Genomic DNA, 25,472 nt, shown 5'->3' with positions numbered 1-25,472 from the left:
CAAATAGCTAATAACGACCGATATAAGACCGCCGCCCATGCTAAACAGTGATCTCTATGCTAAATGTTACAATTTTCTTCACCAGTAGATGGACTGCTCCATCTACTAAGCAGGTAGCAAATAGTAGGTGTTTGCTGGAAAAAAGCAGTCCTGTTTGGCGTTAAACAAAAAAAATTTTGTGTCATACCTGACATCTTATGAAATCAGATAAAAGCCTATGTTTCCTACCATATAGGGGATGAAGACAAAAAGGGATCAAAAACATAAGACAGAGGAGAGGAAGCACAGAGCCACATACACACACAACCACACACCAAAAACAGGACAAATCAGAACGAGCGCTTTTCATTTTCATCAGCGTTTAGCCTTGGGCCCCGGCTCTGTCTGTGATAAGTGATGACAGTGGGATTCTTGGCGGCCCACAGAGGAGGCTCTGCAAGACTGCAGCTCTCCGGCCCCCATTCTCCAGGAAGAACAGGGGGAAAATTAATAATTATCATCATGGATAACACCAACAGGGAGCAATTCATCATCGCTCCTCTTTCGCCTGGCTATGTGTCAGCGAGCCGCGTGGCCCGTCCAGATACTATTATACGGTGGTGGGGAGGGGGATGCATGAAAAGAGAGGGTGGGTTAAAAGGACGGAAAGGAAGGGGCGGTGAGGTGGAGGGAGGGAGGGGGCGGGAGAATAGAGGGCTAATGCGCTTTTGATGGGGTTTATCCAGGCGTGGAGGCTTCAAGCACGACCACCTCACGAGCAAGATGTTGTGAATTCCTCCCCCCTTCCCCCTACGTTTCTCCTCTCAGCCTCGCCATTCAACTGCAGCCGTGAGGCTCAGGTGGAGCACGAGTCAGCACACCTGCAGGTGGTGTTCCTCATTCGTGATGCTCTACAGTAACAGTTAGAGAAGGTCGAGAGGCAAGCTGTACAAAACCGACTGTTTGCTCCACTGCTGAGCTTTGCTCCTGAGTGCTTGATGAATGCACGAGTGGAGGGCATGTTAAAATAGCATAGTCACACGGCATGAAGACAAACTCCAGCTTTGTCACTTTAAAGCCTTTACCTTTGGGCGTTGGTCACTGTTAATTTGTTTGTCCCAAAGTGTGGGACACAGTAACAAGTAATAAGAGAAATTCAGTTTGAAATTAAGTATATCTTGGAAGGGCCGCAGCGCTCTTGACTTTGGGAATGGCTGCTCTAAATCACTAATCAGGCCAAAGGCTCTTTTAATTATCTACATCCTGTATTTACTGACTCATTTTATACAGGTCACAATTTTGTTTAATTAACAGGTTTACCAAATTTAGTAGATTGGTATTGCATTGGTCAGCAAATGCCCTTTTTAAATACTGAACCGGAAATAGTGCCATTATATGCTGTCAGTGCTGAATGTTACAACCACTATTCATAAATACATACTAGAATTACCACTGTTAGAATCACTATGGCTACTAATCAGTGTTAAGGACCTGGTGGATATCAGTTTCCTTTGACCTAACTTGAGGGAGCCCAGAACAAGCTTTATACAACTTTGTGATCACATATAATAATAATAACAGTAGTAATAGTGAACTGTATCGATGTTAGACAATGCTATTTGAAGGGAAAACACATTCTAAGCACATTTTTTTCCTCAATCAAATATAATCTAGCCAATTAAAGTGCTGCGTGTATTACCCTTCTGTAGACAGACATGCAGACTTTTAAGTTTAAACTCAGAACACTTCCTCTGTAACTTTCAGGACATTTGCATAAATCAGTGTGCTGATGATGATTTGTAAGTGGAAATAACCTGCCAAGGCAGTTTTTTTCTGACAATCAACTGATAGCTTAACTCAAAATGCTGCATAGTGCTGCATTGTTAAGAGTTAGAGTGGATTTCTGAAAATTGTCCTTGAAGTTGAAGAGTACCTGTCCTGTCAGTCCAGAAGGCCACCCCCCCTCCCTTATACACCCAATTCAAATTTGATGGAAAGCAGGTAAGAGATGGATTGCTCACTTTTTTTTCTCTGTAGCGCTACAGTAGCTATGTCAGCAGCACCGAGACAGCAGTGTTAAAATTAAATACAGACAGAAACTTATTCTCTCCTGCTATGCCATCAGCATTCATCTTTTCCACCCTTAGGAGAGGGGGTGAGATATTTTGCTACTCACTCTACAGTTTAGGTAAATGGATCATGATGGCAGCAATGCTTTAGAGGGTTAAGCCAAAAAAAAAGATACAGATGCCAGACCAGTCAGAGTTTTAATGAAAATTTCAGCACATATAGTTTGTATGCAGCAGGTAGATTTCAACGTTTGCATGTAAACAGGGTGCAAAGTGTGTGGAATTCAAGAGGGAGGAAAGGAAAAAGGGACTGGGAAAAAACAGCAAGAGTGAAAGGATTTGTCTTGTGCGTGAGCGGCGCAGACGCAGGGGTTGTGCTGTTCATTTAATGCAAGGTTAGGCAGGCTGAGCTGATGAATGGACTGTCGACAGGAGAACAAAAGCAGGCGCTCCATCACAGGACAGGAGAAGCAGCTCTCCCTCACCAATCCCTGAGCACTGGTCCAGGAGCAGTTTACCCTTCACACACCCCAATCTTAACTACTACTGAGGAGCTGTGGCCAATACTGACTACAGGTCAGTGTCTTTATGGTAACAACATGCTACTCCCACAGGGCAACAGTCCGTCTGTAAATCCTGAGACAAGCAGGCTGGATACTCAAGGCAGGTATTTACAATTTACACGAGTGACACTTAGAGTACTTGCATTATAAATGCAAAAAAACAAAACAACCCTACATGAAACAAGCATGACTGAACGATAAATTGTACACATCAGACGTACACACACATACAGTATCTGTCCTCCTACATACATCACAGCAACCGAGAATAATAAGACATGTGAAACAACAGGAAGAAAGCAGGACAAAGTATTGCCAAAAAATAACAATAAACTGAAAAACCACTTCCGTAATGTATGATCCTATCATCTGTTACCTCTAACATGACTGGACTTACAATCCAGAAATAGAAACGGGATGTTTTCAATTACAGAGCAGAGAAGACAGGAAAAATGAAAGGATGTTTACAAATCCCATTAAATCCACCAGCCTTACCCAGGGAGCACAAGCCAGATAATAACCACCTATTGATTATCCATTAAACCCATACACCAGTGCGGTAACACTGCAGCATAGTACAAAGCTGCTTCAACACAATAGGCCTTGTTATGGACAAATCACTTCTCTCCAAGCCCACAGTAGTGAGGCTCTTCTTTAGCTGGGTGGTTATTATTGGTGTTGCAGAGAGAAATGTGTCTGTGATGCTGTAGGAAGTTCATGGAATTGGGTGGCATGACTGGAGGGGCTGATGGTGGCTGCCAGAGCCAGTCCAAATGGACTCATAAAGCATTCTTCATGCTTTGGTGCCATGCACTTCAATTTTGTACTGAAGTTTTTGGTCAAGCTGACCTACTCACAGGTTCAACTAGGAGTCAGATAATGCCTCACACAGGACTACAGTTGTTCTCATCATTCCACATGTGCTTTGAGTGCTAAAAATAAATAAAATTAACAGGTTGAGCAAACTTTTGGAAGGACATGCACGAATGTGGTTTGAATATTACCAGTTAACAAGGCTGGATTAGCTTTGAAATCCTCTCTTTTAATATGTGCTTACGTGTTTTTAACCCACAAAGTATTTGTGGGTGATGAAATAATTAATTATGTATGACATGGAAAGCAAAGCAGGCCATGTACACTGACTATGTTGTATGGCATGCAATACAAAATCACATTAGCCTGGTGTCTCCAATTCAAGCTGAAACTCTATTCAACATCCAACTGAGAGACAATACAGAGACATAATATATCAGCACGTGCTGACAGATATCTCTTCTGTTTGTACCACCTTGTTCCTTTCACGCAGTATTTCTGATAAATGGTTGCGGATGTACAATGTTGTTTCAGGGGCTTTTTGTGTAGCATGTGGACAGACTACAAATGAACAAAAGCCAGTACGTATATATCTGACTTACCGTGCAGTCTGTGGTGTTTGTTATCTTCAAGTGGAAATCTGATGAAAACTCCAGCTCAGACAGACACACTCTGTTACAGTCAATTGTCTGTAGGGAAAAGGCAAAACTGCATTTAAAAAAAGATTAATAATAATAATGACAGTGTGAACTGTGACGTAATTCAAAGAATAACAGAAAAAACTTGTTGGTATACTTTGCTTTTGAATTTTACATAGAGTCTGTGACAGAGTTTGTTTGTTCATAACAGCAGAGTTGGTCAAATCAAAGCTCTTCACCAAGTTTGGGCGAGTAGAGATTTCTTATAATAGTGTGGCTATCTTACAAAATCTCCCCAGTAGTTCTCTATTGTCACTATGTCTGAGAGAACCAATGCTGACATGTTGGAAATAACATACCTGTACACAGAATTGTTTACTGAGAAAATTAAATGTGCTGTACATGATGCCTTTGTTAATCTATGTTGTGTTTTAGAAGTCAATGCGAACATGTTAGCATCAGTGCTTTGTTCAGGTACTGCCTGGCAAATTGAAAACTGGCATATTTTCCTGCCATCACTGTGTTTTTTTGGTACAAAGCTATGATTTCACTCACTATAAATGGTGATTTTTTTAAATAAATTGCATTTCTGTTAGGAATCTCATGCAAATATATGCTTAGGAAAAAGTTGGAAAGTAATTATATTTTGACTAACTCGAGCTGGCCGAAAAAAACAAAAAATGTCTCCCTACTGGAGACAAATAGCTGACTGCAGCCCAGTTAAAGGGCGCTTTAAAGGGTACTATCGCCTACAATTGTCACAAAAGAGGAAATGATTCCTAAATCATATCCTGCACCTGTCTATTATCCTGTCAAGGGTGGGAAAAATGACTTTCCTCTACAGCATTCTGACAATCATCCGACATTATTTATATAGCAACTCTAATTAGATACACTCTCCCACTGAGCACCCAGATCAGTTAAATGAATCATGTTACTTTATAACAGTTATGGTGACTAATTAGGGCTGTGACAATTTACTTACTACAGCTTTCAGTAGTAACTGGAAGCTGAGAGCCAAAAGCAGAAAATTGAGTACATGCCAAGAACACTTCTCTTTGTTCATTTTAGCGATTGCGAGGACTCAAAAATAGAGGATATTGTTTTTACATTCATCACTCAGATACTAGAATTAGATCAGACTAAAGACCAAAGATCAAAGACATTCCTTTGTTTCTGACCACCTCCCCAGCCAGTCTGCTGGTGGGGGAGGCTATAGTGTTTTATTATGGGACATCCTATGTGAGGGTTCTGTTTTGTTGTTTAGTAATGCTTGTGTTCTCAGAATAAAAGACTGCAAGGAAGGCTGTTTATTTGAAGTTGGCTAGGAGACAGGTGAGGAGTGGTTAGCTCCAAGAGCCTGGTTCCAACCAGCCTCCCTTGCTAGCAAGTAAAAACCAGTTAAAGCTGTTCATCTTGCTTCCTTGCTTTGTTAACGGGAATAAGTTTCTAAACCAGCGGGGCCTGTGGAAGCGCAGACCCAACAAGTTGTACTGCTATAGTGGGGAAAATAATTATTTGGTCTTCTGCTCAATTTGTAAGTTTGCTCTCTCAAAAAGAAATGAGAGAGGCAGAATATCTTGGCTGCCACTTGGCAACTTGAAGTTTCAGTTCCTTCTCCAGATTTTCTACAGGACTGAGGTCTGGAGACTGGCTAGGCCACTCCATGGCCTGGATGTGCTTCTTCTTTAACAACTCCTTTGTTGCCTTGGCAGTATGTTTTGGGTCATTATCACACCGGAAGACCAATCAGCACTGTTTAGGCTGTGGAAAGGAGGTTCTCTTCCAAGACATGGTCCCATCTATTGGCAGTGAAGTAATCCTGTATCCTTAGCAGAAAAACATCCCCATGACATAATGTTTCCACCTCCATGCTTGACTTTGGGGATAGTGTTCTTTGGGTCGTACATTTCTCTCCCTCTAAACTTAGCGGGTCAAGTTCATGCCAAAGAGCTTGATTTTGGTTTCCTGTGATCACAGCACTGTCTCACAAGCCTTCTATGACTCATCTAGATATTCACTGACAAACTTGAGACAGGCCTGTACATGTGCCTTCTTGAGCAGAAGGACCTTGCAGACGCTGCAAGATTACAATCCATTACAGTGTAGTGTTTCTGATGGTGTAGTTGGTGCCTGTGGTCTCAACTGCCTTCAGATCATCAACAAACTTCTCCCGTGTAGTTCTGAGCTGATCCATCACCTTTCTCATGATCATCCTCACGCCATGAGGCAGGGAGACTGAAATTGTTTATATTTCTTCTATTTCCAAAAGGCTGCACCAATATTTGTCTAATCAAGCTTCTTGCTGATAGTCTTGTAGCCCATTCCAGCCTAGTGTAGCTCTACAACCTTGTCCCTGGCCCTTTGACAGCTCTGTGTTCTTGGCAATGGTGGTGGAGATGTTGGCATGGAAGAAACTGTGGACAGTGCTTTAAGCATACGAGTTGAGATCTGTAGTATCTGTAGTTAAGTGATTAATTGTAACCTTTGGGTACACAGCCAATCTGTGGAAGCCAGAATTCTGGCTGGGTAGTAACTTTTATGTAATGTGTTTTTTGATTTGTTTGTTTGTTTATGTTGTTTGCATTTTTTCTCTCTCTCTATTAAAATTAAACTATCATAAAAATTAGAGAGACTGTTAATTTCTTTGTAAATGAGCAAACTTACAAATTTAGCAGGGAATCGAATAATGATTTCCCCTATTGTATGTAGCAAACATTGTGCTTTTCTTAAGAAACAATTTGGAATACCAAGGAGCAAAATGACTTCTTAAGCTATTTATGATTGGAAACAACTGCATAACATAAGGCAGGTTTAAAGGGAGCGAATTAAACATTGCTCAGATTGAACATTGCTATCTCTTCTCACTGTGAGTAAAAAAAAACTTATCTGCTTAGCTGGAATATATAATTCCATGAAAGGGCTCTCAATTTTCCGGAGTAGCAGCCAGCTTTAATGGAATGTTATTGGATCGTATCAAAGGGAGGCAATAGATGGGAGTCCTTGTAATTTGGGCAGAGGGGCTGTCTATTTGTCACTGGAGGGGAGAAACTATCGATTAGAGGTTTCAAATTCCATTACATCAAGTTCTACCCTCATTCATCACATTCTGAGATGGGTGGAGGACACGGTACTTAGCAAACAGGCCAACTGGCAAAAAAAAATCCCACATATAAAAGGTATTAGAGAAAAGAGGAAAGAGCAATCCTTCTGAGATATATCCACAAAAGGTGTTCTTAGATATGAGACTCCTTGTGTCTTTATCTGCATATTCTCTGTATACCACTCTCCCACCAGCACAGCTAAAACTACTCTGTCCTCAGTGTGCTGAGAGTAATGAAGTTTCCTTAAGAAGAACTTAAAAAAGGATTAGACAGATCAATCACCCAGCTCTACAGCATCACCACACACACACATGCACATACACACACAAGCTATAAGGCCCTATCTCTCTATACAGCTAACTGCAGCTCTCGTTCTCTGTCGATTTTTTAACTGCCTGAGCCCTGAAGACTCTATTTCTCCCATTTGTGTGTACAGGTGTATTGCTGCAGAACATTTTTACTTGTTCGTGTCATCAAACGAAGACAAAATTGAATATCTGCTCTCTAATCACTGCAACACAAATAAGGCAGAACAATAAAAAAAGTCAAAGTTGTAAGCTTGATCAAAAATATCTGTGCAAAGTCAGATAAAGAGAAAAAATAGAGTTTAACTTAAAGAGACAAAAAGTTTCTAGTAGTTATTTTGGTTGACAAGTCACGTTTAATTATCTACTGTGTGTCCAGCCAAAAACAACCCCAAATAAATACAGAGACAAGCCAACCATTCAGGTTGTATTGTCATTTTATTTGGTAAAGGACATTACTTTTACTTTTAAATATCAGCCTTGCCACTGGATTTGCAAAGGAGCTACACAGAAGGTTGAATGTTTACCTGTATGACTGTAGGTTCAGAGATGAGTGTGTCTGCTTTCAACACTTCCACCACAGCCTCTGGCACCACAGCCTTCTTCATGCATGTCATGTTAAAGCCATATACATCATCCCAGAATGCAATGCGGTCTTGATGCTTCTGTACATCACCCACAGCTGCCAGGCTGATGTTACAAAGGTCTGGGTACACTGTGAGGAAGCGAAACAAACAAATGAACAAAATTAGTAAAACAGCATCACCACTGTTTGATCAGTAAGCCTCAACACTCACATCCAGCAGAGAAACTGCCAAATTTGGGCTAAAGTCAAATAGCCAAAAACCAAAACAAAAGACACTTAACTTATATCTCTTTTCCATAACATGAATATTCCTTCAAATCCTTTCTTGACCTTGTAAAGATTGACAACAGTTGCTCATCCTTCAGCACATGCATACTTTCTCTTCCTGGCCACTTTGAGCTTTTTCATCGATCTATTAATATTTACTTTAAATCTTGCCTATATTTCAGCTTTCAGACTCTTTGACTGATGTAATATTGCTTAAGGATGATGATAAAGGCACGCAATAGAGCAACACTAAAAATGAGGAGACAACTACGTCAAATAGAGATTAAATAAAATATTCTTTCTCGCTTTTAGTTTTTTAATGTAGCTATTGATCTTTGTTTACTCATCATACATACTGCTTTACAGAAGGCACAATCTCATAAATACTGAACTATGAATATTGTAATAGTGCATTCACAATATACAACATACCACGATGTAATACTTTAAAATACAAAACACAACATCAATGTGTGAGGATCTTCCTGTGATGGGTGGTGCATCGCTTTGGTAAGGGATGGTGCTGTGTACCCTATGAGATGCAGCTGAATTGACCACTTGCACTTATAGTTGTGGGTGGAGTCAGCGGAATTGATAACATTTGGTATAAGAGAGCAAACAAATAGAAATTCCCCAAATTCTTATCATGGTTGCCACTTAGATCTTTTTGAGTATCCCCACAACTAGTTCGTGAGTCGTTGCTGGAATGATGGCATTCACAAAGAGCAACACAGTGCTGGACTGAAAACCTCTTTGCAAATACTTTATTTGCAAGCAGATTGCTGTGGTTGCTCAGAGTTTTTGTGGAAGATGAAGACTTGTCTGCAAGCACTCCTAAATTACTCTTTCACCAGTAGTGAAAGTATGAAAAGTACGATAACAACCAGAAATGAAGACCGTCTACCTTCAAAGTAAAATCTCTAAAAAGTTGTTGGCTACAGTAATACATGCAACTTTTACTTTGAAGGCGGATGTTCTCCATTTCTGGTCTCAATTGCACTACTTCCAAGTTTTACTCCTGCTCGGCTACAGGGAGTGCAGAATTATTAGGCAAGTTGTATTTTTGAGGAATAATTTTATTATTGAACAACAACCATGTTCTCAATGAACCCAAAAAAGAACCCATTTGGCCATAGGTGAGTAGGCCTAATTCCTACTGAATATGATGCACGACTTCCCACGACTCTCCATCCTGGCAAAGAAATATCTTTGCATCCCAGCCACAAGTGCCTCATCAGAAAGGCTCTTCAGCACTGGTGGAAATGTTGTCAACTGCCTGCGTGCATCCCTGAAGCCTGATCATGTCAATAGGCTGGTGTTTTTGGCTAAAAACCTTTGAGAGGTTGCAGGAACCATGTTTTGTTGAGCCATTTTGAGATTGTATGGGACTTGGGCCTACTAGTTTTTATTTATTTCTTATAAAAGTTACTACTTTCAGTGTTTCACTTTATTTTTGTTCAGGCAGCAACTTTAGTTGACATACTTCAATGTCAGTTTGATGCAATTGTGCATTGTGTGGCTACACAGCTTGCCTTGATGTTTGGTTATTTGTATGCATAAATACAGGGAGTGCAGAATTATTAGGCAAGTTGTATTTTTGAGGAATAATTTTATTATTGAACAACAACCATGTTCTCAATGAACCCAAAAACTCATTAATATCAAAGCTGAATGTTTTTGGAAGTAGTTTTTAGTTTGTTTTTAGTTTTAGCTATTTTAGGGGGATATCTGTGTGTGCAGGTGACTATTACTGTGCATAATTATTAGGCAACTTAACAAAAAACAAATATATACCCATTTCAATCATTTATTTTCACCAGTGAAACCAATATAATCTGCACCGACTCCATTGTTCCAGCTCAGACTGTTCATTGTTACCCAAATAACAAGCCGTGGGTGACTAAGGACATCAAAGCCCTCCTCAACAACAAGAAGAGGGCTTTCAGAGGGGGCAACAAAGAGGAGGTGAGGAAGATCCAGGTGTTACTAAAGGACAAGATCAGAGAGACTAAGGAAAATTACAGGAGGAAGCTGGAGTGGAAACTCCAGCAGAACAGCATGAGAGAGGTGTGGAGGGGCATGAAGACCATCACTGGATTCAGGCCAACCAACAGCAGGGGAACTGAGGGAGGTGAGAATAGAGCCAATGAGTTGAATCTGTTTTTCAATAGATTCGACACCACAGTGTCTGCTCCCACCCCCACAACCTCACCTGCAGTCAGCCTGGAATCCAGAGCCACACCACTGTGCCAGCCTCTCTCTTCACATGTTGCCTCCTGTGAGATTCCTGACACCCCTCATCACCTTCACTCAATACCAGGTTGAGATGCAAATGAGGAGACTTCACTCAGGCAAGTCTGCTGGACCAGACGGAGTGAGTCCCCTTGTCCTCAAGACCTGTGCCCCCCAGCTGTGTGGAGTCTTTCATAAACTGTTTATGCTGAGTCTGAGTCTGCAGAGGGTCCCGGTGATGTGGAAGACATCATGCCTCGTCCCTGTACCAAAGACGCCTCGTCCCAGTGGCCCCCAGGATTACAGGCCCATGGCACTGACCTCCCACATCATGAAGACCCTGGAAAGGCTCATCCTGGACCAGCTGCGACCCATAGTAAGACCACATCTGGATCCCCTTCAGTTCGCTTATCAGCCTCGTCTCGGAACAGAGGACGCCATCATCTACCTGCTCAATCGTGTCTACACCCATCTGGACCAGCCGGCGAGCACTGTGAGGGTCATGTTTTTTGACTTTTCTAGTGCTTTCAACACCATCAGGCCGACCCTCCTGGGTGATAAGTTAGCAGCGATGCAGGTGGATGCTTCTCTGGTGTCCTGGATTGTTGATTACCTGACAGGAAGACCACAATATGTACGTCTCCCACAGTGTGTGTCTGACAAGGTGATTAGCAACACAGGGGCACCACAGGGGACTGTCCTCTCCCCCTTCCTCTTCACCCTCTACACCACAGACTTCAGCCACTGCACAGAGACCTGCCATCTTCAGAAGTTTTCTGATGACTCTGCGGTGGTTGGATGCATCAGCAGGGATGATGAGACAGAGTACCGGGCTGTGGTCGACTCCTTTGTCACGTGGTGTGAGCAGAATCATCTGCAGCTCAACGTGGCAAAGACCAAGGAACTGATCGTGGACTTCAGGAAGACCAGGAAACACTTGACCCCTGTTTCAATCCAGGGGGTCAGTGTTGACATTGTGGACGACTATAAATACCTTGGAGTACACATTGACAATAAACTGGACTGGGCTAAAAACACCACAGCACTTTACAGGAAGGGCCAGAGTCGTCTCTATTTTTTGAGGCGACTGAGGTCCTTCAACATCTGCCAGAAAATGCTGAGGATTTTCTATGAGTCTGTTGTGGCCAGTGCGATCCTCTATGCTGTTGCATGCTGGGGGAGCAGGCTGAGGGTCGCAGATGCCAACAGACTTAATAAACTGATCCGTAAGGCCAGCAATGTTGTGGGGATGGAGCTGGACTCCCTCAAGGTGGTGTCGGAGAGGCGGATGCTGTCCAAGATAAAGACAATGTTGGATAACACCTCCCACCCACTCCATGACATGTTGGTCAGCCACAGGAGCTCGTTCAGTGAGAGACTGAGATTACCGAAAAGCACCACTGAACGACACAGGAAATCATTCCTGCCTGTGGCCATCTCCCTGTACAACGCATCCACTTAACACACTGTTTGCTGCTACAGCTACACATGTTTCTTTTCCAAATATTTATTTATAAGTGACTTATGTATGTATGTATGTATGTATGTATGTATGTATGTATATATATGTATATATTGTACTATTCTTAGTTAGCGTATTGTCTGTCTTGTCTTAATGTTGGTTTAAAATGGAGCACTGTAACAAAAAATAATTTCCCCCAGGGATCAATAAAGTATTCTGATTCTGATTCTGATTCTGATATATAACATCTCCACATTCACAAATATACATTTCTGACATTCAAAAACAAAACAAAAACAAGTCAGTGACCAATATAGCGACCTTTCTTTGCAAGGACACTCAAAAGCCTGCCATCCATGGATTCTGTCAGTGTTTTGATCTGTTCACCATCAACATTGCGTGCAGCAGCAACCACGGCCTCCCAGACACTGTTCAGAGAGGTGTACTGTTTTCCCTCCTTGTAAATCTCACATTTGATGATGGACCACAGGTTCTCAATGGGGTTCAGATCAGGTGAACAAGGTGGCAATGTCATTAGTTTTTCTTCTTTTATACCCTTTCTTGCCAGCCACGCTGTGGAGTACTTGGACGCGTGTGATGGAGCATTGTCCTGCATGAAAATCATGTTTTTCTTGAAGGATGCAGACTTCTTCCTGTACCACTGCTTGAAGAAGGTGTCTTCCAGAAACTGGCAGTAGGACTGGGAGTTGAGCTTGACTCCATCCTCAACCCGAAAAGGCCCCACAAGCTCATCTTTGATGATACCAGCCCAAACCAGTACTCCACCTCCACCTTGCTGGCGTCTGAGTCGGACTGGAGCTCTCTGACCTTTACCAATCCAGCCACGGGCCCATCCTTCTGGCCCATCAAGACTCACTCTCATTTCATCAGTCCATAAAACCTTAGAAAAATCAGTCTTGAGATATTTCTTGGCCCAGTCTTGACGTTTCAGCTTGTGTGTCTTGTTCAGTGGTGGTCGTCTTTCAGCCTTTCTTACCTTGGCCATGTCTCTGAGTATTGCACACCTTGTGCTTTTGGGCACTCCAGTGATGTTGCAGCTCTGAAATATGGCCAAACTGGTGGCAAGTGGCATCTTGGCAGCTGCACGCTTGACTTTTCTCAGTTCATGGGCAGTTATTTTGCGCCTTGGTTTTTCCACACGCTTCTTGCGACCCTGTTGACTATTTTGAATGAAACGCTTGATTGTTTGATGATCATGCTTCAGAAGCTTTGCAATTTTGAGACTGCTGCATCCCTCTGCAAGATATCTCACTATTTTTGACTTTTCTGAGCCTGTCATGTCCTTCTTTTGACCCATTTTGCCAAAGGAAAGGACGTTGCCTAATAATTATGCACACCTGATATAGGGTGTTGATGTCATTAGACCACACCCCTTCTCATTACAGAGATGCACATCACCTAATATGCTTAATTGGTAGTAGGCTTTCGAGCCTATACAGTTGGAGTAAGACAACATGCATGAAGAGGATGATGTGGACAAAATACTCATTTGCCTAATAATTCTGCACTCCCTGTATATATGTGTGTGTGTGTATGTATGTATATATATGTATATGTATATATATGTATATATGTATATGTATATACAATAATTCTGCACTCCCTGTAGTAGTTAACAAGTGTTTGTAGACAAGTCAGCATCTTCCAACTAAAGTTGACTGCGGCACCCTGTCTGCTGATGCTACACCCTGTTTGCAGTCTATTTCAGTCACCTTTTTCGCTCACTATGTGTTTATACACCTCGCTGTATTCAGTTATTAGTTATTATTAATCTCTGGCTCTCTTCCATAGTGTGTCTTTGCCCTGTCTTCCTCCCCTCACCCCCAACTGGTTCCAGCAGATGGGCTCCACTCCCTGAGCCTAGTTCTGCTGGACATTTCTTTCTGTTAAAGGGCAGTTTTTCCTTCCCACTGTCACCTAAGCACTTGCTCATAGGAGTCTGTGGTGGGGCATGATCTGCGCGCCAGCTGCAGGGGAGACAGATGCACCTGAGCGACATTCGCAATCACGCCTCGCCGGCATAAAGAGTCCGTACTGGATCCCCATGTGGTAAAAAAAAAAACAGGATAAATCCCCCAAAAGCATTTTAAACAGTGATATGCCCCTCCTCAGTTGGTAATGCATTTAAATTGAATTTAACTGTTGCTCTAATTTTCCGAACAATACAAAACACACTCCAGTAAAATAACAGCATCAAACATATGTATCACTGTCCACAGTTTTGAAGGACACTGAATCTGTATCCTGAACACTTGGAAGGCTGCCCAGACAACAATGAGAGAATATTCTGGGATTTTATTTACTCCACTCAAAAGATCATTAATCACAACTAAAGGAGAGAGTGAAAAAATCTGCTCCCATAAATGTCTGTTCTCTGTGATGAGACATCCTTAATGTCAGCAAATTTAATAACTCACAAACTATTCAACAAATTTAATCAGAGAACGCCTTAAGATCCTGGGGGTGTGGAGTTTTGCATCAATTTCATGAAGCTCCTTTAATGACTGTATCCATCACATGTGCACAAAACACTGGCCTGATTACCACTTTGTCCTACTTTCATTCTTCACACTTTACTTTAATACTAAATGGCTCAAGACAAAGGGTGTGGACACACATCCAATTCCAAAACCATGGCTAGCCTCCACTCTTCAGAAACGTTTCCCACAAAAATGAAATTCACTCAAACTTTCAGTTTGAAAGCATAAAAGAAGTCAAGTACTAATGCTTTATCTCCATTAAGTAGCAGCACTCAAACTGCACTCACAGTTCTGTGCACAGAGTTCCCTAAGAAATATCTTGTCAAGAAGTTAGCATTGTGCACTGGATAACTTCTGTCCACCAACATCTAAATATTACTGCTGTCCACCAAGAAACTGCATAGGAAGCATGAGCATCCAAAAAGACTTAAACTTGTGAGATTTGAGACACTCTCCTGACAGTCCAAGTTTTAATGAGTCAAGTTTCTCTACTGCACAAATTACTTTACAAAAGAAGAGGGAAAAAATAGTTAACTAATTTTCCCCTTCAAGCAGACACAAAGACAAAAAAACACAACAACAAAAAAACACAACCAACAACTTCCTTCTGTCCATTATCCCTTTCATTACTTTAGGTGCTAATGAAAGTTCCACAGCATCAATAACAGTGTTAGTCTGCCTGCACTTGCCTGCTCTCGCTCTCTCTCTCTCATTCAGCAGCAACACTGATAACTATGCTGTGTGATAAAGAATGAGGGAGAAAAAGCTAAAATCGGTGTGATCCCAGACTACGACTGATTCATTACTTGTGGAAAAGCAGATTGAGGATTGTTACAGAAACATATGAAATGGTAGCCTTTTGAGGCAATTTAAGATTGTGGTGTGACCCCAAAACTTTAACTGACACAAAATAATTACTGATAAAAAATAAGCACATTTTAAAAATTATTTTCCAAATTTTTTTACAATATCCTGCCGCCTCATAGGAAAAAAACTCTTATAAGATGTATTATAATTATATAACACTGTCTATCAAATGAACTATCTGCATCACAAAATGAGCATTAAACATGAGTTAATGTCTTGTCATTGTATTTTCACATCTGAATAAATTTCTTTGGATGACTAATATGCTTGGTGATTAAGTTAGAGCTGAGATGCTTGAAGCCATTGCTGTTCCTACTGTGAAGCAACATTAGTCAACACTGAGGCCTAGGGCCTAAACTAGAGTTCAAAACACTCATGAGGATATAAAACTACTCCTGCTACTAGTAATGCAAGTATCAGCCCCTGTGCTAAAGACATCTATAACAAACAACCAAAAAATAAACAATGTTTAGTACCTAACTAGAGACCACCTTGTGACTCAAGCCATGATGGACATACATCTGGGGTTTGTTTTGATGTCAACTATATACCCGTAAAGAGTTTTTGGTACAGGATAGCTGTTCCACAGACAGACATATTAATGCCTGCCAAAGTACTCAAAGTCACCTTTGAGGTAATCCCTGCTACAGTAGGCGTGTCCAGCACTAGACTTTGCCAAGGGGACACACACGCACAGACACACAAACGCACGTCCAAGGACACAAAGGTCACACTAACATTATCTTCATGTCACTTATTTCTCCTCTGCAACAAATGCAAAGTGATTAAAAAAAATTTGTATGATGAACAATCACAGGAAAAACAAACTCTTTGAGTTCTAAGATTTTATATGTCACGACATAATAAAAAATAATCTGGTTCTTAACAGGTCTTAAAATCAGATAAATACGACTTCAGATGGCCTGCAAAACATGAATTACATCACGTATTCTTTATTTCACAATTTCTATAGGAATCATTTCTACATGGAGAAGTGCCGCAATCAAATGCACTTGATTAACTGATCATAGGCAAGTGTGAGCAGCTCTTTGAAAGCAAACTTTTGGTGTTTTTCGGTTTGTGCGTCTGAAGTATTCAACACAATGCCAAGGAGGAAAAATGTAGTGCAATGATCTTAGAGAAGCAAATGGGGCTATAAGGCCATTTACAAACAATTTCAAGTCCATCGTTTTATAGTGAGAAAGATTATTCCCAACTGAAAAACATTCAAGATGTGTTCCTCTCTTGCCATGAGTGGACATCCCACCAAATTCTCCCCAAGGTCAAACTGAGCAATTCTTAGAGAAACTTCTCTTCTCTCTGAAAACTACATGGTAGCACAGCTTAGGTTTGCATCTGAACAAACCACAAGATTTCAAGAACAAAGTCCTTTGAACAGACGAGATCGAAGTGACGATGTTTGGCCAAAATGCACATCGCCACATTTGGGGAAAACCAAACACAGCATATCAACACAAACACCTCATACATGCATGGTGGTGGAGAGGTGATGATTTGGGCTTGTTTGCAGCCACAGGAACTACGCAATCAGTGACTAGACCATGAACTCCACTGTATACCAGTACTAGTATTAAATTTGAAGCCATCTGTTGGACAGCTGAACTTGGATGAAACAGGGTAACCGCAACAATCACGCAATATCCTGTGCTGCTGTTCATCTCAGGATGTATCTCATTTTAGAACCTGTAATGAGTAGGGATGGGTATTGTTTAGGTTTTATCCGATACCGGTGCCAAATCGGTACTTTTGAAACGGTGCCGGTGCTCAAACGGTGCTCAAACCGGTGCTTAAAGAATGGAGAACACAAAATTGGTCCAAAAACCTCTCATGTTCAGCTGGTTTTTGTAAAAAGATAACAATGTTAGCCTCTTCTGCAGCTATAGGGGATTTATGGCATAACTCTTGGCTGGAAGCAGTGCTTAAACAATGGAAAAAACACAAACTTTGTCCTAAACCTCTCATGTTTAACTGTTTTCCACTTTTTCTTTGGTCATTTTAGCCTTTTTGGCCAGGGTGAAGGGAGTATCTGCCATCAAACAAGAAGACAGCCGCATGTAGCTATGATGATGTTTGCTAGTTCACCTTACATGCATTAATGTAATAACGTGGTTAGCCTACTCAACGTAAATTACACACGAACAACATTAAGCTACTCGCCCAGAGAAGAATGGCTGCTGCTGCATCATCATCCGTCATCATTTCTGCTACACTGGCAGGGCTAGGGGCCAGGACTCTCCTCTTCGTGTTTTTGGGGGATGTTGCTAACTCCGGGTCTGATAACAGGCAACCCACCCGCAGTAGATGTGCACGGTGTGAGGTCTCGCAGCAAGCTATAAAATACGGCGCATTTCTGGGCTTTTAAAAAAAAACACGCTATGCGTCTCCAGGTGTTTCATCGGATTTGAGGTGTTACCTCCTTTGACAGTATCACAGTATCAGCTTAAAGCACTTGTTGCTGCTGAGTTTGCATCTTTTGCTGTGAAGTACAGCCAGACTTTGACTGGTCCTCCTTGGGCATTTTTAATCTCTAGCTCTGCTCTAAAAGAAAGTACGTACCTGGCCCCGCCTACTATCCTCGGAAACGTAAAATGATTGGCTAGAAGTGTATCACAGCTCAGGAAAAAAAAGCACCGAAATAAAGCACCGAAATGTGCGCTGCTTTTCGGTCTGGTTACTACCGTACCCATCCCTAGTAATGACAATATTTTTGTTATTATGTCCCAATATGCAAAACCCTAGAATGAAGCAACACTTGGAAATGATGGAAAAAGGACAATATTTTGAGATTTTTTTTAACATAAAAACAACATGAAACAAAATCAATTTATCAAGTACTTTATGTAATAAAGAAAAGGGTAAAGAATAAAATATTATAAGCAATGGATTGTTTAATTGTAATATACGTGTAATGTGACAAACCTGGCCTTGTTTTTCCTGTGAAGCATACCATAAACTTTTGCACAGAAGATATTTATAGATTTAAAATTATCACATTTGAATCATTGTTGCTGGCATACGTGTTTGTGTTCAGTCTCACATGACCTTCGACCCACCAGGCTATAAAATGCGTGAATGGATAGTGACAGCTCAGTGATGGGTATCTCATGGCTTCTCATTATTAGCTGAAGCCTGCCTGTGACCCTGTGAGTGTCACTATACCTAATGACTGTGCACACACATTTTCACCAACACATAGGCACGTAAACATTGGACTTGTCACTTCATTTTACTCTGATTACTGAACCGAGTTAGGGCCAGGTGAGGGGAGAGGTGCTGATTGGGCAGAATCTGGACTGATGGTTTGAGAGAAAGACTGAAAAAGAAATGAAGACTGAGAGATGAATGGGCAAAGGAGGGGGTATTGTGGAATAGCTGAGAAAGAAACGTGCCGGGGGGGGCGTCCCCAGATTCATGGCTTTGACATCTGCGTCCTTCTCGACTCACTGCTCGCAGCCCATTTCTCATGCCCCCTCCATGCCTACCCCCCCACCTCTCTCTCCTTCTCTCACCATCTCCCCCATTGGTCGGCTGTGAATGAGGGAAAGACGGTGTGGGCGGGAGCATGGGACAAAACAGATCCCTTTTCCCTGGACGCTGTGCTGCGCCAGGCAAGCAGGGACACATTTAAGGATGAAGGGGAGGTTAATGTAGTGGGGAGAATGAGAGAGCTGCTGTAACTCTCTTCTAATGTAGCTTAAACACACATACAGCAGCAGTGCTGCAGGGCTGGACTAATAACTCAGCTAAGACGTGCACACACACTGAAAATCTTAAAACAAACTCGAGAACAGAAGTTGATCAATTTAAGGTGACACAACAACTTTACTATTGCCAAATACTGGTAAATTTGAACAGCTTAAGGTGCTGTCTAGCTGTACTTATACAGAATATTTGCAGTGTTTATTTGCACAAATACTGCCTTGGGGATGTTTACCACAGAGGGAAGCCTCCACTCATATTACTGTCACAGGTAACTAACTTCTTTTTAGTGTCTGGCACCCTGCATACCAAATTAGCCATTTATTAGCAATCTTCTGCTGACTTCATTTACAGTTTTCGGGGAAAGAACCGTTAACCCGGCTTCATAAAGGCAGAAAGCCGAGTAAATCATTAGCTCACAATCTTGTCCAGGCTGATCAGACTGTAGTTTATCAAATCAAAGATATCTGAGAGAGCCAAAAATGAAAAAGCATGAAATACTTTTATAACACAAAAATAATTACCATCATTTGTCCCTCCTAGCGTGTTTTATTATTCATTATTATTATATCTAAGCAATGAACTCCTAAAAACTCCTTTGGGAATAGTGAAGCCACAATGGGAGCAGGGAGGAACATGCTGCTGGAATTACTTTGTCAAAAGTAACATGCAATAACTTGATTGAGCTGTCTGTAGGTAAGTGTAGAAGATAATGAACTATGAGAAGTGCATTTATGGGAAAACAAAAGTCACTTAATCACGCTGCTGTTACATGCAAGTAATCTAAATGAGGGTACCTCGGGTTAACTTTGGATTTTATATCCTGTTGATGACATTACAGACAGACACTCAAATGCTCCACTGCTTTAAGTCCATGTTGCTGTCAGATGTTTTTCTTGTTTTTGAGTGTTTTCATTTGACATTCTGCAGTTCTGGTGGAGCGACGGTTCAGTAGAGGCAATGAGAGCAGCTTGTGCTATGACCATAAGGCTCATGATGAACCATACGTTATCTTGACCTTTAAGCTTTGCTTCACGTACTTCAAACGTTCACTTGTCTGATTTCTCTCACTAACAGATCTGTCTCTATACGCATTCTGGCTGTCCCTCTGTGTGTGTACATGTGTGTACATGTGTGTGCATGTGAGACCTCGCTCTCATTTCCCCAAGAGCCACTAAAGGCACTGTGGTGGAACCGTTCTTTAGCTCCCTCACATTTGGCACATGTCATTAAATTGGGACTTTGGCAGGGGTGGGGTGACCTGAGAGAGAGGTCTTTCCATGTGTGTCAGGCTGTAGTTTCCATTATAAGGTCCAATCATTTTGACCCAAATATCCTAAAAACACCTAACCAAGTTGCTACTGAGGCAAAAATCGAAAGTTTGGAGGCCAAACTCTGCATCAATGTGTACCATCTGACATAAGTAAAAAATAGAAGGAAACCAATCCAAACAATCCCTGTTAATATAATAGCCACTGATGACTTCCATTAACTGGCTGACACTGATACATCCACAGTAAAATTAAACTGGCCTGTGAATTCAATTGCATCCCTTTGGTCTCAGTCTGAAACAGGAATTACAAAGTTACACACACACACACACACACACACACACACACACACACACACACACACACACACACACACACACACACAAACACACACACACACACTCAGTTTTGAGTGATTAACACATTCGCATGCACTCCCATTTCTCTGAAGAACATTTCTCAATGTAATCCTATCATTAGCCTAACAACTGGCTGTGATGTAACCATCCTTTCTGCTGTCTTGATCTTGTAATGATGACTTAACGCAACAGAAGATGTGACGTACCCGAGCCCCCGTCAGCCAAGTAGAGGTCTCTGGCATACAGGACAGAGTCCAACATGGATTCAAACAGCAAGAAGTAACCCTAGGAGGAGAGGAAATACACATCACTATCCCAACATCTTAAAGTTAGAGTTAGGGGTTAATGAACAAAAAAAGAGGTTAGAACATGTTTCTCAAGGAGTTCATGGCAGGGTTATTTTTTTTAATCTGACATGGCCATGACTGTGAATCAAGGGATATCTGCAACCCAGCATCCATGGATCTGACCTCGGGTTGACCTTGTGTTCTGCTCCAGTAGGTGGCACATTAACCGTGGTATTATTCCATTAATGCTGAAATAGATTTTTGTCCACATCTTATTGGCTTCGACCTGAGTGGCAGATACTGCTGACAAATGGCCTTTTCCACCTACTGCCAGTCCAACCAAAGGATCAACCAATCAGAAAAGCCTGGCCACTTCGGTATGTTATTTTTCAGCATATGATTTGGGCGGGTTCAAACATATGGGGAGGTTACATCTCCATCTGGGATGTTGAGGCAGAGACAAATCAGTACATGCACATCCTGTAACTGATGATCCACGACAGTCTTTTCAAAGCTGTCAAAGCATTGACTGACTTTCTCAGGAATGAAGACGCCCATGACTGCTTTCAGATCTGTATTTTAAGCTCAACATTTTAAGGCTTACATGCCTGAGTTTGTCTTTTACCAAGTTCAATTGTGCTGTGATTTAACTGATGGGCAGTTTAATATTTCAGAAATGGCTTGCTAGCACTATAGTGAAGAGTCCTCTACAAGTGAGACAGCTGATTAAATCTGTAGTGTGAACTCAATATGATGGAAAAACTTCTGGAAAAAACAGACTGATTTATGTTTAAGAATCCAGTATCTCTACATTACCTTCAGTGGAGGGAAAGAGGGACAAGGAGAGGTGAGGTCCAGGACAGAAGATAAAAAGTGAATGAGCGGTGTGTGTGTGTGGGTTAGTAGGCATGTATGATTAAGGACAAAACAGAGGGGAAGAAGACAGAGTGATACTGAGGAAATGCAGTGGCCGGCACAATAGCAACTCACTGAGATAAGAGCCTTATTATTCAAATAAAGACAATCTCTCGCTGGAGGTAGAAGAGGTGGGGGAGACGAACAGGGAAATAGCTCTGATTTATAACTGGAACTCCAAAATCGTCACCATCTCTGTCATGGGCTGACGCTGATAATGATGACAGTGATGAAACAGATATAACCGTCACATCCTCCACAAGGAGATAAACAGAGAGATTGTTTCCCTTTATCAACACTACACCAGTCTCAAACCAAAGTCAGGCCTGCGGATCGCCTGTTTGCTGACTGTTGTGGTCCAGTCAATGTCCTTAGCTGCAGAGCGAGTCGTTTTTAAACCCCTTGCACAGAGCACACTAGTCTTGTAATTTAGAGCCCAATTTCACGGGACACTGGTTCACTTGAAGGAAGGAGGACATAAGAGAGAGATGCCTGAAAGCAGTCACACCTTGTTTTTATCATCAACAATGCTCCAAAATTACTGACCCCCACACCAACACCACTGCCACACCGCTGGCCGCTTTGCATGTCCTTCCAACATCAACTACCACACCTCCCTAACTTATACATCTGCACAGCAAAATCTCCAGTGTTAAATTAACACTGGAGAGTGTCTATATGGGCCCACACCTCTGAGTGTTAAATACAACACTGTTGAGTGTTAAATTAACACTTTTGACAGTGTTATATGTTTAAAAGTAACCTAGTCAGTTTTGAAGATTAACAATGGCTAACACTGAGCAGTGCTGATTTTCTAACACTGGAATATTTCTAACATTTTGAGTTATTTTCCAGTGTTAGAAAATCAGCACTGCTCAGTGTTAGTCTTTGTTAATCTTCAAAACTGACTAGGTTACTTTTAAACATATAACACTGTCAACAGTGTTGTATTTAACACTCAGAGGTGTGGACCCATATAGACACTCTCCAGTGTTAATTTAACACTGGAGATTTTGCTGTGTGCGATGTTAATGACCAAATAATAAAAAATACATGGAGACACTGGTCTATTTCAGTTCACACAGGACAATAAGGCTTCAGTATTTAGGTTTGCCTGACAAGAAAACTTTAAGCAACAAGAAGCCATCGGTGAACATGTGTTAAAAGTTATCCCGGGCTATTAGTAAGACAATAAAATTGTATTATGCAGCATATGATGGGCCTATAACAAGTTAAAAGCCAGGCAGTGAAGATTATTCACTGTAATCTGCACACTAACTTAGCGTTTACCTTCCCAGAGAAGTAACTACATGTCCCTGGTCCACTAAGTAAGGATAATGCCTCAGTTAAGTGACTTTTAATAGGCTGCAGCTTGCTCAAAAAGCTAATGCAATAGCTAGTAATCTTGCAGTAAATGCTGTTTCTCTTGTTTTCACAGCTCTAACAAACACTGTATAGAGTCAACCAACTCTGAAACATTCTCTTTCCTAGATTACAGTGGTAACAGTTGGTCAGGATTTAATAGCTCCAAGAGCAACACGATTCACTCTGTGATGACAGAGCAGTGTATCCACACCAAGTACAAATGATGGCATTTCACTTCTTTCTGGAAATGCTTCACTCTAGGTGTAGGTTATTGATATTTATATTTAAGTTATTGATATTTATATTTAAAAGTACAATACTGTAATTTTCTGCTGCTCATTCCTGTGCAATATCCCATCTGCCCTCCCGTCATATTTCTTTTCAAGATTTTCTTATTTAATCACCAGTGTACATATATTTATATTTATAGATACATATATATTTAGTCATCTTTTCTCTTTTACCATGTCTCTCTAATATTTTGCTCCTTACTATTTTTCTATTTTTTTTATTATTTTATTTTATTATATTTTATTATATTTTCTCCTACTGTACCATGCTGCTGAGTGACTGCTGCTCGTCAAACACATTTCATTGCAATGTTGACCCTGTGCTAACTTGCATATGACAAATAAAACTGAAAACTGTATAATTTGTAATGACATGACTCCCCTCACCTTACCTCCAACTGGTTGCAGCAGGTGGCTGCTGCTCCCTGAGCCTGGTTCTGTTGGCAGTTTCTTCGTATTAAAAGGGAGTTTTTCCTTCCCGCTGTCACAAAGTGCTTGCTCATAGGAGGCCGTCTAATTGTTGGGGGGGGGGGGGGTTCTCTGTAATATTGTAGGGTCTTTGCCTTACAATATAAAGCGTCTTGAGGTGACCGATGACCAAGACTTACAAAATAGACTTAATTTTTTATTCAATAACCAAAAGCGAGTGACTGAGACCATAAACGTAGCAGAAAGGTGTTTACAGTGGTAAAGTCAGAAAGCTGTTTTCTCGTGGACTTCTATAGTACCCAAATTATTTTTGTAACCACAGCTAATGCCATCTGGTGGCCTTCAGATTGAATACAGGCTTTAGGCACTTCACATTTGGTTAGGTTTGGGGTTTTTCTTTGTACCTGGAAGCTACATCCATTATTTTACACACACAAACACACACAAATTAATGCTACATTAAGTCTGCATTAGGTCTGTGTGACTGTGGTTAAAAAATTTAGGCAACTTGCATTTCATACTTTTATACTAAACACGCATGTTAATATGTATCACGACTGGAATCTATGCATGTTCTTTCCTATTCAGCTGCTTCTCATTTTCTTTCAGTTACCTCACGGTTTACAAACCAGGCTGGAGACCATCTCTGTACTAAAAACAGATGAAATTGACATGATCTCAAAACAAGTTTTCTTTTACAGCCAAAGTTCTATTATCTTTATTTACAGCACATAAAATGAGTATTGAACACATCTCCAATTTTCTAAGTAAATATATTTTTTAAAGTGCTACAAAAGCCTTTGTTGGTAATGACAGCTTTAAAACACCTGGAGAAAGTAGTTGCATGCATTGCTCAGGTGTGATTTCTTCCAGTCTTCAAATCCTGAAGGTTCTGTTTTCTATTGCTGTTTTTTTTTTTTTTGCCTGTCCCGTTTTGCTCTTTTGCCGTTTATTGCTGTTTGCTATGTATCTGCTGCCTCTTGGTCTTCTTTTACGTTCTTTTAATGTAACCTTTCATTGTTACACTGATGACCTGCAGCTTTATGTTCCTCTAACCATTGGAAATTGTGCTGAAGTCTCTAAACTAGAACCTTGTCTATGTGCAATTAGGGGCTGGTTATCGGATAACTTCTTGCTACTAAATACTGATAAGACAGAGTTGATGGTCATTGGACCACAAAAATTTCAGCACTTGTCCCAAAGTTTCATCTTGAAAATTGATGACAATGTCATAAATTGCAGGGACAAGGTAAAAAAAACTTGGGCGTGTGGTTTGACATGGTGCTCTCCTTCGAGTCTCATGTAAAAGAGATAACAAAGACCACCTTTTATCATTTGTGGAGCATAGCCAAAATCAGACAAGTTTTGTCAAGCGACAATGCAGAGGTTCTTGTCCATGCATTTGTGTCTTCACGTATAGATTATTGTAATGCTCTTCTTTCTGGGCTAC

General features: G+C 41.2%; 1 protein-coding gene across 1 annotated transcript in view; it reads right to left on the bottom strand.

Annotated features, from left to right (window-relative positions):
- Window positions 1–25,472, bottom strand: part of prmt3 (protein arginine methyltransferase 3) — a 65,295-nt gene that overhangs the window by 14,096 nt on the left and 25,727 nt on the right. The window contains exons 11-13 of the mRNA XM_026177820.2: window positions 20,943–21,021; window positions 7,999–8,186; window positions 4,027–4,113 (exon numbers count right to left, since the gene is read on the bottom strand). Coding sequence (XP_026033605.1) covers window positions 4,027–4,113; window positions 7,999–8,186; window positions 20,943–21,021 — 354 coding nt within the window. The remainder of the gene's footprint in view (window positions 1–4,026; window positions 4,114–7,998; window positions 8,187–20,942; window positions 21,022–25,472) is intronic.

Source organism: Astatotilapia calliptera, chromosome 1, assembly GCF_964374335.1.
Source record: "Astatotilapia calliptera chromosome 1, fAstCal68.1, whole genome shotgun sequence".
NCBI classification, from domain to species: domain Eukaryota; kingdom Metazoa; phylum Chordata; class Actinopteri; order Cichliformes; family Cichlidae; genus Astatotilapia; species Astatotilapia calliptera.
Note: the sequence above shows the minus strand (reverse complement) of the source record. Positions and strands in the feature narration are given on the sequence as shown.